Source organism: Mycetomoellerius zeteki, unplaced genomic scaffold (genome assembly GCF_001594055.1).
Source record: "Mycetomoellerius zeteki isolate Tzet28-1 unplaced genomic scaffold, Tzet1.0 scaffold503, whole genome shotgun sequence".
NCBI lineage: Eukaryota > Metazoa > Arthropoda > Insecta > Hymenoptera > Formicidae > Mycetomoellerius > Mycetomoellerius zeteki.
Genome location: NW_017257505.1, coordinates 74,205 through 90,637, shown reverse-complemented (window position 1 = coordinate 90,637; position 16,433 = coordinate 74,205). Strand labels below are relative to the sequence as shown.

Here is a 16,433-nt window from a genome sequence, read left to right as displayed (position 1 = left end):
ATATCCGCTGAACATATATTTTTAAGATACTCGTAATCGATATTGACAAGCGCCATCGAGCTATGAATTATTTTTTCTTCGACACATGCTATACCGATAAAGTATGCTGATAAAATAGTTTGTTCAATCGTAAGACATTCATCTGCGTATGCGCAAATAAGTTCACCGGCAGAGTGACCAATTATGTAATCGGGAGTAATTTTTAAGGATGTTAGAAGATCTACTAAACCAATCTATAAATATATACAAATAATTTGATAGCTGAACATTATATTTAAAAAATCTTTTATTAATTTAATAATAAAATGTCATGAAATAAATCTAGTAGGATTATAGTTCTATAAATGTGATCGAATAACAATATTAAGAAACGTATTCCTATACGTGTTCTACTTATATATAAAGCATTATCGATACTTATATATTATATTTATTTATGATATAATTATGAAATATAATTATGAAAAATAATAATTTCTTTACCTGAATAGCGACGATTCCAAGAAAAGTGTTTAATGCATTTTTGCTTATTTCTTCTTCCTTTTTTGTCAAAATATCTATAACACTTATACTATATGGTTTTAAAACATTATCACATTTTCTTATCGCTTTTTCGAAGACGTGAAGCTTTAATAAGTTTTGACCTAATAAGATTTTTATAAAGTACATTATTTTTTATTTAAGTTGGTATCTGTATACAGGATGTCACATTTTAAATAGTGCATTAAAATTTCTCGAAAGATGGTAGGAAAAATGTTTCAAACAAAAGTTGTGTGGTTTGGAGGGAGACATGAGAAGGTACCATTGATTTGACCTTTAGTAGTCGACAAGGCCAGATTAAAGTCGCATCGATTTTTTTAAATGGAACCCCCTATTTTTCATTATATTTTCTTGTAGCTTACCTCCAGAGCTTTTCAAACACTATAATAAAATGTTTTTTTCATTAAGTATAATATTTTCGCAAGTTGTCTGACTGACGGCTAAAATCTTTTGAATGTTGTTCAGGATCATGTCTTGGATAACATTTGTAAAGATCAAGACCGTTGAAGATTATTCTTCTTATTTTCATTTTTGCACTAATAATTCGTTTTTACATAAAAATGAAAATAAGAGGTACAACTTTCAATGACCTTGATCTTGACAAATGTTATCCAGGACATGATCCTGAACAACATTCAAGTAGCCGTTGGTAGAATAACTTGCATAATGTTAATTCCGGCTGTACTGTAACTTTCGAGCCTTATAACTCGAAAAATATTTGATGAAAAAGTATTTTATTATAATGTTTTGAAAAACTCTCGAGGTAAGCTACAAGAAAATGTAATGAAAAATAGGGGGTTTCATTTGAAAAAATTGACGTGATCTTGACCTCCTTATGTCCCCCTCCGAACAACTTTTGTTTAAAAAATTTTTCCATATCTACCATAGTTTTCGAGAAATCTTAATGCATTATTTAAAGTGGGACACCCTATATTATTACTAACATATAAAATATTGAATATAAAATATAAAATATTGAATATGTACCCATTCCTGGCCATTGAGAACCTAAGGCTGAAAATATAAACCAAACAGGTCTTTTCATGCTTCCACAATTTTGTATTTTCTTTATTGAATCTTCTTGGAAAGTATTCAGTATAACGTACCCTCTCCATGGATGACCATTTATATTGTCTGCATAGATGTCATGTAATAAACGAATATATTCTACATCTATCGGACGATTAGCAATCTATAACGATAAATTTCTTGAAATAGAAACTGTGACATATAATGTCTTTAATATTTCAAATAAGCTTTTTAAATGTTTACTGACATCGTTTAAAAACAACTTCACTGATTCTTCAGTACGTCCAGATAATATTACAAGTCTAGGTAAATTATCATTCGGTGCTCCATTATTAACTTTCTGTTTACGATTCCATTTTAATAATATATGAGCATTGGATCCCCCAAAACCGAAATTATTAATTCCTACGTAACCATTTTGAAGTGGTATTGGTTCTTGGATGACACGAATAGTTCCATTTATTAAAGCATCTATATCTTTTCTTGGTGATGTATAATTGATATTTGGTGGAACAAGGCCAGTTTCGAATGCTATTATTACCTTTAATGATTATAATAACATAAATTAATAATATGGCTCAATAAGAATAAATCAATAAATAAAATGAAGGGCTACGAGCCAATTAAAATTTAAAAGAACATTTAATATTAGTACAAACGTTTTGACGCCGATCGGGTCATTTTCAATATAAAAACAAATAATATTACATAAGTTGTCGAAGTCTTCGGTCAAATTACAATAGTATCAAGTGAAACGTATCGATTGTTCCTATATTCCCTCTTTTTTTATGTGTTTTTTTAATGTGACTATATGATGAAAAATAAGACAAATTTTGATAAAAAGATGATTAAAGAAAGAATCATCACATATATGTGTTATTATATTAATTTCAGTGAGTCTCGAATTTAATGAAAAGTTTTCACAATCTTTTAAGAAATTTTTGTGTTCGGGTGTCTTATATTGTGTGACTCATCGAACAATTTTTACTAAAAATAAATCTTCTGTGTGCATAAGATATATAGGCTGCATTCCGTTTCACGCGTGATGCGCATGATACATCCTTGTTATTCACCGAATGTTAAACAAGGATATATAATGCATTATGCACATCATGCGTGAAACGGAACGCAGCCATAGAGTGTTTCATCTTTAATAAATAATAACCCAAGTAAATTTGTCGTTATTTTGACGTAAATATTTGGTCACAATTGGTCACTGACGTCATATGTCCATTAAGTGACGTGTATTCGACGTTAATTTTAATACGTCAATAAGTCTTTGCAATAATGACGTGATGTAGACGTTAAATTTATCATATATGTATACGTATTATGTAAGTAACTATACTACTATACCACTTCGGTCGTGATCAGTTGTAATGACAAGATGCCTTCTAAACTGTGCAATGTTTTATAAGTTTATACCTTGAATTTATGATATGTGATAAAAGATTTGTGAATATGTTGGGGATATGAGCTGAAGAATATCTCAACTCAGCTATGCAACTGCGTTGGACGATTGCTCAGGGCCTCATACTTAAACTTGTTTGAACACTGACTGCTATAGGTACTTCAGATTTTGGCGATGTAGATACTGTTTGTACAATGCGTGAATTCGTTTTTATTTAATTAATTTTAATTCCGAATAGCTAAAGATGAATAGCTCAAACCGAGAGTCGAAACGTTCTAAAATAAATCGTCTTTGAATAATTCCGCATTACTAACAACTTGCGTGTTGACTCCTATGGCCTGTTTTTAATTCTTATTTATTTTAATAAAAGGAGTCTGACTAAATTTTTAACTTACATTTTTGATGTAGTTGATTATTTTGTTGTTTTTTAAGTAATTATAATTAAAGAATTTAATTTTACTAATATAGTATATATATTATAATATATATATAACATTTTTTAAACGTTTATTAAATGTTTATTTAACATTAATCATTCATTTGAAATAATGGTTCGAAAAAACTTTTAAACGTTATTTAACGTTTCTTAAACGTTTGTTTTACATTAATTTTTCGTTTGAAATAATATCGAAGAAACATTTTTTAAATGTTTATCTAACGTTTTTTAAGTGTTTACTTGACGTTCATTAAATATTTGTTTTACATTATTTATTTATTTAAAATATGATTTAAGAAACATTTATTTAACGTTTTTATCAAACATTTATTATAAATATTTAAAAACATTTATTTTTCAAAACTAAAATTAATAAAAAACGTGTCAAAATAAAAAAATAATCACGGAAAAGGAGTTAACATAATATAATTGCGTTAAGCGTACCATATAGACAATAAGAAGTTTGTACATCGATAGTCATAAATGGCGTAATAGATGCAGTACGAGACTCGTAGGTCTCAGGTTCAAAACTCGGTAAGTGAAAAAGATTTTAATATATTTAAAAATTACAATTGATTAATAAAATTAGTTGTCTAAAATTTTAGGTACTGTTGATAAAAAATAATAAATTAAGAAAAAGGTTCTACATTGTTTTTTTTTCTAATTTTGTTTAAATAATTTTAACATTTAAAAAAAGTTTCTTTAACATTAAAAAAGGGCACTTAACCCATTATTTTTAACGCTTTTAAAAATGTTTTTATAAACGTTTTTTAAATATTTTTAAAAACATTTTTAAAGATATATTGTCTACTGATTGGGATGTCAGGTAACATGTCAGAAAGCGTTATATGATTTCAGTTTAAAAAAGTGACAAAGACGTCATTTAGCTATTTAATTCACGCCGTTTTATAAATTAAAATAACGTCTACTTGACATTACTAATGACGTCATTGGTCTATGACTTATACCTTGTTAAAACCGTCAAAAATACGTCATTTTTAGGTTGACTTTGGGTACATTCTACTTAACGCTCTATTATTCCTGCAACGCTCGCAGCGCCCGCAAAACCCGTTCCACATAACGACCGCGATTGTTGTGATCGCGATCAAATGTCATAAATGACGTCATTAATCACGACCGCGTCGAGCTTACAACGCTCATGGTTCGTAGGTGGGTCGGCGTGGTCGTTTCGTCGTCTGCTATCTTTGTGCGTCATTTTACGCAAACATTTTGTTTTATTCCCGGTATTATTTGGTTTTCAATATAGAAAAAGTCTCTTTATATGATCCGGAAAGAGATAAACACTACTTCCCATTCGTCATCAGAACTCGAAGAGTCTTCAGATTTATATTTTTTACAGCACAGTACGATTACTTCAATGGCATCCATGTTACAGAGACTATTCACACACAAAACTCGTTCCATTTAAGATCGCCTGCAGAGCCCGCAAGCTAGTGGAACGGCAAATACTGTGGTCGTAATCATTGCGGATTTTAAGTGGAACGCATCCTTTGAAGATAAATGATGTAAAATTCGACGTGACCATCATGTCATATATATGTATGTATATACAGGGTGTATCTGAAATAACGCCTACTATAATCATACAGTGCTATTTCTAATAAAAAATCGAGATGAAAAGTTCTCCTTTGCAATTTTTGCAATAGTTAACGAGATATTAATTTCTAAAGATTGCCGAATAAACGGATAAAATCGATGTAAAAGACAATTTTAAGATATCTTTCAGTGTTCTTTGTGAAATATTTTGAAGATGTTTTTTTAAAGAATTCTTAAAGATATCTTAAAATTGTCTTACGAAAAATAAACCTTCAATTTTGGGTATTAACATTCAAATTTAGGTGTTTACCATCAAAATTCAGTGTTGACCGTCAACATTGGGTGTCAGTTGAGAGTTGAGCATCATTGTTGGGTGTCGGTTGGGTGTGACCATTAAATCCGGTGAATAGTTTGGTGTATACACCATACTATATACCGAATTTGATGGTCACACCCAACCGCGGTTTACTTTCACTTATATGTATGTATATGACACTCAATAGATGAGTGTCTTAAACGGTTTAAACCTTTGAGTGTCATTTTCAAAATTGAGTGTAAGAGTCTTGAATGTCAATCTTTATGATTGAGAATTAACGCTGAAACGTTGAATATGGATGCCGCAGATTCATTTATGAAAGGAATATATTTTAACTATACGTGAAACATCTTTTTGACACACTTCATCTAGGTTGCGTTTAGAAACATCACCCGAGTGCCCCATGTATAGTTTTATCCTTGTTGTTCACCAATGTTAAACAAGGATAAGATGATACACAGGGGTACCCAGATGATGTTTCCGAACCCAGTCCTATTGAGATATGTCACAGTTATACATTCACTAACATTCAGTGTTCTTGGATTATCGAAGCAGCAGACGATTTCCGTACGACTACAGAAGTTAAGCATCGTTGGATGGAGTACGAGATTGGATTGGTGTGACCGCTTAGAAAGATCAGGAAATTACTTCCCAAATGAGAGCGAAAGCGTTTTTTTTTTTAATTATAATTCTGTCGAGTGTATTCCGGAATATGTTGCAAATCAATAATATTATTTTAGCAATAAAACAATTTAATTAATTTTATATAATAAAGTCATTTATTTTGATGGTTTTCTTTGGGCGTTAACTTTCAATTGGGTGTAACCTTTAGTTGACGGTCCGAAATCACACCCAAATTTGAGTGTTTTTTTAAGTGTTTAATTCTCAAATTTGAGAGTTCTTTTTGAGTATTTAATGATCAAAATTGAGGGTTTTTTTCGTAAGGGATATACGTCGATTTTAGACATTTTACTCATTGGATAACTGAAAAAAATATGAAAATTGTAAAATGGTAAAGGATTTTTCGAATCAGTTTTTTTTATGAGAAATAGCACTATATGATTTGTTGGCGTTAATTCAGATACATCTTGTACATTGCAAGACTTTTCGACTCGATTTAATTCATTCTATCTGTATATGAACGTTGTGTCAATTATCAGACACCCTGTATATGTGCGTATCTACGCATAAAGTAAAATAAAAGTAAATTTTATAATAACATATAAAATCGGAAACCAATTAATTTACCTTAGCGATTTGATTAAAACCACTCGCAGGTTCAGTATGCCCAAGGTTGGATTTTATAGAGCCTATCATTAACGGAGTTTCTCTATTTTTACACAAAACATTATAGATAGCATTAATTTCTGGAGGATCGCCAACTTTGGTAGCGGTACCATGTGCTTCGACATAATCCAAACAAGATGCTGGTATTTTGCATTCTTCGTAAAATTCCTTTAGTAAGGTATATTGCATTTGTGATGAAGGATATGTTATTCCTTCTGGTTTGTAACCATCGCTATTTAGTTTAATATACGGATATATGGCATAAATCCTCTTAGCATTTTTCGCTTTTTGAAGGTATATCACTGCCACTGTTTCACTACGCGCATAACCGTTAGCAGCGCTATCAAATGGTCTGCAATAACCGTCGGGTGACAAAACACCTGGAAGATACAAAATATAGCATGCATTTTTAATATGCAATGAATTAATTTATATTTACTTAAAAAATTTCAATTTCATCAATGATAAAGTAATATCAATTACTTTAATATAATTTCATTTTGACAAACCCTTGTCCAGATGGTCTCTTCATCACGCTGCAATAAAAAACGCATAACTCAAAATTAGGAGTTATTCATGAGCTTTCAAACCTCGTAAAAAATTTATGAGCCCGTTTCGGTTTGCAGGAATCTTAATTTAAAGGTGGAGGGGGGGGCTGAGTGTTAAATAAAAATTACGTAAAAATGAATTTTTAGTGCAAAAATGAAAATAAGAGGAATAATCTCCAATGGCCTTGGTCTTGACAAATATTATCCAGGACATGATCCTGAACAATATTCAAGAAGTTTTAGCCGTCGATCGGACAACCTGCGTAATGCTAATGCCGACTGTATTGTAACTTTTGAGCCTTATAACTCGAAAAATACTTAGTGAAAAAGTATTTCATTATAGTGTTTTGAAAAGTTATCAAGGCAAACTACAAGAAAATGTAATGAAAAATAGGAAGTTCCATTTAAAAAAATCGACGTGACCTTGATCTGGCCTTGGCTAGCGTGTCCGGTGAATACACCTAATATTCGAATAAATGAATAAAAAAATGATTGAAAATACTCATTCGAATACACGTCTTTTTTATTCGTCAAGAAACGAATAAATACTTTTTCATTCCATTTGAATGAATATTTTTTGAATATGATTACGAATATTTTTTTTTCGTATTCACTTTTACTCTCTGTATTATTTGCATATAGTCTGTACGCCAACAAGAGAAAACAGAAATCTATAAAAACAATACGGCTACAATTACACCGTGCTCTTAGTCCGCGACCTATACGATAGGCATTCTTGTTTAACTTATGTTTGGGTTAAACACTTGTTTAGGTTAAACAAAGACATTTTTATTGGGAATAAATAATATATCTCGGAATTTAATGTCTTCAGACCATAATGAACACGCCCAAGATATCTTATAAAGTGTTTATAACATTATTGTGATGTAACCGAAATTATATCGGAATATGTATGGCGCTCTATTAAATAAATATTTGTAAATAAAGAATGTATTGCTTTCTAAAATATTTTTCAGAATTTCTAAGTTTTCTTCATAAAATCTGAATACTTCAATGACAAAAATAAATAAAATTCATTTTTTTTTAACTTAAAGTCACCAAAGTACCGATTATAGTTAAGGAATAACGATTATTTATTGCAACTCACTTTTTCGGTTTATATTTTGTTTGAATGAATATGAATACTCGTTCAAACAAAATATAAACCGAAAAAGTGAGTTGCAATAAATAATCGTTATTTCTTAACTAACGTTAAATATTCATAGTTTTTTTGTGAATAAATATTTTTTGAAAATCCAAAATTTTGAATGAATATATGATTACATTTTTTTTATGTGAAAATTTTGAATAAATACAATTTGGAACTCAATTACAAATTTTTGTATTCATCGGGCACACTAGCCTTGACGACGGTCAAATCAATGGTACCTTCTTATGTTCCCCTTCGAACCATACAACTTTTGTGTTTGAAACATTTTTCCATATCTACCATAGTTTTCGAGAAATCTTAATGCATTATTTAAAATGAGACACCCTGATATTTAGTAACACAAAACGTAGTTTGTTTCTTCAATATAGCTCATCCAATGCTCTAATTACTTCGTGTACATAACGGCCAAACAAGAATTAGGATAACTCCGGCAAATACGCCGCGCTGGGATTTACGCTGTAGAAGTCAGAAAAAATAGAAGGAGTGGGAGTAATTTTTCCACAACTACTCTGTTACATGCCTTTATGTTATATTAATATTCTGTTATGATTTCAGCTTCTTACTGTTAATATTAATGAAATTATTGTGAGTTGAATCGATTTGTCACTGTAATAAGTAGTGCCACTATAAATTATTATCTACATAAAATGATTATTGTAGGGCGTGTAAAAGACTTATTTCGTGATACATACGTGTAGAGAAATAGTAAAGCATGTTGTATAGCAAAATACAAGTGCTTTGCTTTCGTATTCTTTGTTTCGTTTGTTGTCCTGTATATCCCACCTGTTTGGGACATACGGCATTTTTAGCGAGCGGGATTTATGCCCAAAGCATACAAAGTGCGCAGATTGAATTCAGTGCACTAAATGCAATAAACACATTACATGAAATATGTACCCTATGTCATAACACTTGTAATATATGTAGGATGATTGTAATTATTATTTATACTACATATACATATTTATCATTCTTATTCCTTAATAGAATTTTATAAACACATTTTATAAATTATTGTGTCATTTTATGTTTTATTTACATATATGCATTCTTTGTAAATTTTTCATGAGCCGTACATACCACCCCCGCCCATGAGTAGCCATATATCCCACCCCTATAGGATATACGGCAAAAATGTAAGTTTCAAAAAGTTCATTTTTTAATACAAAAAATAAATATATATATTTCGGATTTCTAATATTTTTTTCATAGTAGTAGACAGTACAAAGTTTTTACTGATATAATTCGTTTACTTTAAACATAGTAAATAGTACTTAATAAATCAAGTTTTTGATAAGTGCGGCGTATATACCGGAGTTACTCTATTAAGAGAGCACGAAAAGAAAGAGGGGGGAGGAAGAGAGAGAGAGAGAGAAGGTAAAGAGGCCCGAACGGTAGAATAAAGAAGCGCTCTATGCATGCGCAGACGAGGATGCAGGCACTCGCAAGATAACAAAAATAACTAGCATCGTGACATCAAGTCTAAGCGCAAGAATTTAAACAAAAGTAAAATAAAGAAAAACTTAACTAACACTCTCTCCTGCGCGAAAAGGCAGGGGGTGGATTTCCTGCTAAGAGTTGCAGCTAAAAAATCGGTTTATGCGTATTTCGAGAGCTCCTAAATCAGCAGATAAATTCCCGTCATAAAATGATTTATTTTCCTATTTTGTAATAATATAGTTCTCTCTTGCGTGAAAAGAGTAGGGGGTGGTTTTCCTGCTAAGAGGTTACAGATCGCGCAGAATGGACTCGGCACGGCGTGGCTGCGGCCAAAAAAACCATTGCTGAGTCACGCATTCGTATAGGCTGGACGCCTTGTCGAATCGAAGCTTTTCCCTCGAGGCCTCTACAGTGTTTTAGATGCCTCTAGGCGGGACACATGCGGGTAAACTGTCGCGGTATCGTAGATCGCAGTTACTGTTGCTACCGGTGCGGCGATGTGGGGCATCAAGCCAATGGGCAATGCGAGATAGATGTCGCATGCCCTCTATGCCGAGACGCGGGGAGGACGAGTACAGCTCACCGGCAACAATGCCTGTCCAATGAACAAGAGAAGGAAAGGTAGGCAGAATCCCACCAGGACGCGCGCCTGCCTCTTATTTCGAGCCGCCTTGGCCCAACGGGCGCCCGACTCTCGATGATGGGAGATATATAGTCCCCGCCTCTTGGACTACGGGGACCGAAGAGATGGAGATCGTCCTGGAGGGACGGAGGACGGGAACCGATAGAACGTAAATGACCATTGGGGTCCTCCAGGCGAATCTCGGTCACGGCCGCAAGGCGCAAGATTTGTTCCTCGAGGATAAAATCACTAGATCTATAAAGTAGCGCGCAATTAATTTCAGAAATGTTGCGTCAAAATGGCACATAGTACACGATTCCAAGCATGGTGGTTGGTGGTTCATCTTTTGAACTGTACTTACATGTCCCTTCGTGAACTTTCATGCACTAAACTTCTACAACAAATAAACCTGTATTAAACTAAAGAACACATAAATTAAGCATTCGTATATATTCTTTTGGTCATAAATAAACTAATTACAATTCAAAAACATTGATTTACATACTTGAGGGCTTCATTTTCTCAAATAAAGGGAAGTTGATTATTGATTTAACGTGGGTTTCCTCCTCCGTAACTAACATGATCGGGGAGTGGGAGGTGTTGGCTGGGTCGGAGACATTCTCCATCCATGCAGGTACCACCAGGCATCACCTTCCGATTTAGATTGGGGAAGAGTGCGGAGCTCACGACCCGGACCGATCGCTCTAGGCGGCCTCCAAGATGGATCCTATGCAAACTGGATGCGGATGCGTTCTTAGCGCACAGCGAGACGATGGGATCACTCCCCGTTCGGGAGGGAAACATCCCATCCGTAGATGACGAGGCCGAGCGGATCAGGGGCATCATTCAAGACGCATATGACGCATCGATGTCCTGGAGCCTTTGCCCGTCCGCAGGGCCGCCTATCGGTAGTCAGAGGAAATCGCTGCTCTGAGGCAGGTTTCTTCCGACTGTGCAAGGCGCGTCTATATACGAGCGAAAGCTAGAGGATATGTGGAAGGTGAGATCGGGCGTCGATACACTACCCTTCGAGCCGCACGAGGGGTGTTGAGGCGCTCGATCAGACACGCCAAGGCCCGATCCTGGGAGGAATTAGTCTCGACCCTGAAGAGGGATCCGTGGGGGAGAACGTACAAAATTGTACTTAATATTATAGATTGAGAACTCGAGGCACTCCTATCGTGGAATCCCTGGATCCCTAGTTTATACTGGAGGTGACGAGGGCCCTCTTCTCGACGGGAGGAGGAGATTCTCCTATATGATGGACCGGCTGGGTGGAAGAGCTGGGAAGAGCTCACCGGGGAAGAGATCAACTCATCTGCAAAGATTTCCTTTTCATAGGTTTCAACTATTATTAACGTAACATCAATATGTTATAATTTTTTACGCAATTATATAACCGTTATATACACTCGCATTATATTGAATTTAATATATTAGGTGCGCAACTAAGTTCTCGCTGTTATTTTGATGAAAATGCAACTTGATTGTGAAAAAATGGTTACAAATGAATCATTGAAAGTATTGCCCATCGCTAGCTACTACTTTTTCCCATCTTTCTGGCAGAGCTCGAATACCGTTACGGTAAAACTGTTCATCTTTTGAGACTATCCACGAATCAAGCCATTTTTTGATGTCTTCATATGAGTCGAACTGCTGGTCAGCCAGACCATGTGCCATTGAACGGAACAAGTGATAATCGGACGGCGCAATATCTGGAGAATATTATCTGGAGAATATATCTGGGCGGGTGGGGTAGAACTTCCCATTTCAGCGTTTGCAGATAGGTTTTAACGGGTTTTGCAACGTGAGGCCGAGCGTTGTCATGCTGTAGAATCACTTTTTCGTGCCTCTCCGCGTATTGTGGCCGTTTTTCGCACAGTGCTCGGCTCAATCGCATCAATTGAAGTCGATACCGTTCCCCAGTGATGGTTTCGTTCGGTTTCAACAGCTCATAATAAATAACACCGACCTGGTCCCACCAAATACACAACATAACCTTCGCAGCGTGAATATTCGGCCGAGCCGACGACGTAGAAGCATGACCGGGCAGCCCCCATGACTTTCTTCTCTTTGGGTTGCTGTAATGAATCCATTTTTCATCACCCGTCACGATGCGATGAAGAAAACCCTTTCTTTTTTGCCGCTGGAGCAGTTGTTCACAGGCGAAAAAACGACGCTCAACGTCCCTTGGCTTCAACTCATAAGGAACCCAAGTTCCTTGCTTCTGAATTATTCCCAACGCATGCAATCGCTTGGAAATGGCTTGGCGGGTAACTCCTAATACTGAAACAAGCTCTTCTTGCGTTTGGCACGGATCCTCATCGAGCAATGCCTCCAATTCAGCGTCTTCGAAGGTTTTTGGCCTTCCTTCACGCGGACGGTCGTCAACATCGAAATCACCGTCTTTGAAGCGACGGAACCAATCTCGGCACGTTGTTTCACTTAGAGCAGCATCTCCGTAAACTTTTTGGAGCTCTCGATGCGCTTCAGCCGCCGTTTTCTTCGAATGAAAGAAGAAAATCAATACTTCCCGCATATGACGATTATTTGGCACAAAATCAGACATTTTCACACAACCAAAAGAATATAACGTCAAAACAAAATCACTAATGTGTCGAAGCGGTTTGTTTACCATATGTCTAAGCTTGGTTCATGACGTTTAGATTATGTCAGAATCGACCAGCACTTACTGCTGGAACCATCTATTGACAAACAGCGGGAACTTAGTTGCGCACCTAATATATATTGATATTGAGTGAGAAATTATAACATTGATGTTATTTTTTTGGTGTTTACGGGAGTTATATTATAAAACATTTGTATGCATGCTTCGATACTAACTTCATACAGTACAACTGATTTTAAAGGTTTCCAACCAGAAACTCCGGCAGCATCAATCCATTTTTGTCTCAATTTATCCAAGCAGTAAAATAGGGCGAAATTACGTCTATTCGACCTTCTGATAGGTTATAAAATCTGTTCGAGCCCTATTTACATCGAATCGACGTCGAAAGAAGGTAAGTGGGAAATAAAGTTAATGTAATTTTATGGTCTAAATTAGGTAATGGGAGACATTTCGTCTTATAAGTCATAGCCGGATTTGGTCAAATAAACCTAGCAGAAGGTTGAATATCGGTAATATTTTGGTAATTTTGACCTAATTCTGACTAACTTGTGCCCTCTTTTCTTTTGGCGATTCAGCTCGTCGAGATATCTAAAGATGGCAGCGCTGCACAATCCCAATAATTCTATCTAGACGGGTAACTATGCTACAGTCATATAATATATGCGTAATATGGTTCCAACTAGCCATGGAAGGTCGGAATAAAATATTAATAGTCCATCTCCGCGTCAGTTTTGAAACTGAATTTCGCTCAATATGTGACAGAAATATAAGTGCGAAAGAAGATTTTCTGTACACACAGATTTTTATTTTACTTTACTAAAACTAACGCGCCTTCGAAAACAAATAATTTAAACAATAATTAATTAATCGTTAATTATTTGACAACAATGTGTTTTGCACTTAGCACAATAAAAATGTTATAATCTCGCACCTACATTAAAAGTAGCGTGAAATAGAAATTTTTTTGCAATTTTTAATCATTCCAAGAGTTATAATATGATTTATTTTATAATGCATAATTTTGGAAAGCATTTTAATGTATCATGGCAGATAGAACAGTTCTCGTAATAAGGATTTATCGTTTTCGTCTGAATTTCGACTTGTAGGTTGAATTTCCTTATTGTGAAGGCTAAATACATAACTTTGAAGACAAATTTCCTTAATCAAGGCATTACTTCCAAATCGTTGACTTTGAAAGCATCTTATCGATCAATAAGGCATTCTGACTAACAAGTCCAATTTCCCTATTTATAAGTTAGATTGACTTCAAAGTCGAGATTTCTGGATCGATACATATCAAAATCGATATATAATCAAAATGTTAGAGATCACGCAACAGTAATACTTAAGGCCTCTTTCACCTTCTGGTTAAATTAATCGACAATTAACTCGCAGAAGTGCCAATATCAGTTTAATGTATGTATCAGAACGTCTCCTCTCTCTTCCTCTTCTGTGTTTAGTTCTCATGGTGGCAATCGTGGTGATTGAGTTAACATCGATTAGCGTTAATCGAATTTGTGAAAGAAGCCTTTAACACAGAAAGAAAAACGCGAAAGAAAATCTCCCTGATCGAGCGATCTTTCGAGAATTCTTTGGTCAATTTCTTTGGTTCATTGAATAGGAATTAGACCAATTTCCCTCATAGGTTATTTTCCGTGGTAATATTAACTTTATAGTTAGCTTCCAGCACGACCGCGAGGTTTATTTTGTGTCTTAAATATTTCCTATTAGTCAAATTAAACATAAAGGACTTATATAAGGCAAAAATTAGGTAATTCTGACATATTAAGTCTACGAGGTTGAAATTACATATCGTTATACATATCGTCTACGAGGTTGAAATTAGGTAATACAACCAGGTTATATTTCCTTCAGATGAGGTTCTAATTTTGACTTGTAAGTTGAATCGTAATTTTCGACCTATATACAAAACTTCAAACGATATTTGACTTTTAAGACATTTTTTTATGTCGAGAATTGATAATTTTTCACTTAATTAGAGCGATCTGACTTTGATTTTGTCAAAATACCCTGCTTTGCTTGGGTAGGATCTTGTTCAAATGTTCTGCAGCAATATTCTTCTTTATTTGAGTTCAGTGCATCTTGGCGCACTGCATCTGAAAGGCATTTTATAATATGCACAAATACTGTTCAGATATCTGAAATGTAAAAATTCATTGTTTTATTTCATGTATATATGTGCAATAAAGAAAGGTATATACTTCCAAGATTAATAATATGTATCACTTACAAAGACCTTACCAATTGTAAAATTGAGAAGAAAATTGCAGACACAAGCGTACTGCGACTTTTGCAGTCTTCTTCTTCTTCTTCGGAGTAAATGGCGCTGTCCGATGAATTGATGGCGATTCCGGCCACAATCGAAACTTTTGTAATCGTCTAACCTAAATACCGTGACTGCCATATGCATGGCATACCCCCACCATGGCTCTCTGGAGCTTTGATGCCCAGGTCCAATCAGAGGGGACCGGGTCACGTGATGCAATTTGCCACTCTCTTTCTGTGAGGCTCTCTAAGTTAAAGTATTGAGATCGGGACAGTACCAGGCACAGGGTGGTGTCGTGCGACGTTCCTCAGGGATCTGTGCTGGGACTTCTGCTGTGGAACATGACGTACGACTCCGTCCACCAAATTGCCCTCCCGCCGGAGGCGGGGGTGGTTTGTTACGCGAATGACACTTGTTCTCGGCAAGAGATAATTGGGAATCAGCTGTCATGGAGACTAATCTCGCGATAGCCTGAGTCATGCACAGTGTTGCGCTTAGATAATAAAAAATTATCTAGATAAAGATAAGATAAATTACACAAAAATGAATAGATGAAGATGAAGATGATTAACTTTATATTAATCGAGATAAATGATTAAATTAAAAAAATGTTTATCTAGATAATTTTTAAGCTAATTCTGTTTTTAAATAACTATTAGTAAAACGATTTAAGATATGAAAGATGTATTAATACTTTTGAAACAACCTAACTCCCGTTGCGCGGACGTAGCTCGTTGGTTAATTCGGTCGAGAACGCGAGAGGTTCGTATCGGAGAAGGAAGGCACTTACAGTAATACTACGCGGGCAAGTAATTACGAAATTAACATTTATTCAATCAAAACGAACATGCACATAATACGTGTAATAATAAACAATAATAGAGAGAATTATGAACGCAAAATTATAATAACGCAAAGCGGAATATTATACACGCGGCAGTTACGAACGCAATACAAAGATAACGCGAATCGGAATATAATACACGCGGCTGGAATATAAACGCAGTATAAAGATAACGCGAATCGGAATATAATACACGCGGCTGGAATATGAACGCAGTGCGATGATAACGCGCACCTGGCGGATTTCGTGTCCGTACGGTGGGGCGCCTTAGTAATCTCACGGATGAGCGTGATACGCGGATGCTAGCGCAGCGCGG

General features: G+C 35.0%; 1 protein-coding gene across 1 annotated transcript in view; it reads right to left on the bottom strand.

Moving 5' to 3' along the window:
* The window catches only part of LOC108727528 (fatty acid synthase), a gene marked incomplete at its 3' end in the record, with an annotated part of 31,233 nt that overhangs the window by 8,525 nt on the left and 6,275 nt on the right, over window positions 1–16,433 (bottom strand). Inside the window, exons 2-6 of the mRNA XM_018455681.1 lie at window positions 6,538–6,956; window positions 1,817–2,110; window positions 1,528–1,732; window positions 484–644; window positions 95–233 (exon numbers count right to left, since the gene is read on the bottom strand). Of these exons, the coding sequence (XP_018311183.1) occupies window positions 95–233; window positions 484–644; window positions 1,528–1,732; window positions 1,817–2,110; window positions 6,538–6,956 (1,218 nt within the window). The remainder of the gene's footprint in view (window positions 1–94; window positions 234–483; window positions 645–1,527; window positions 1,733–1,816; window positions 2,111–6,537; window positions 6,957–16,433) is intronic.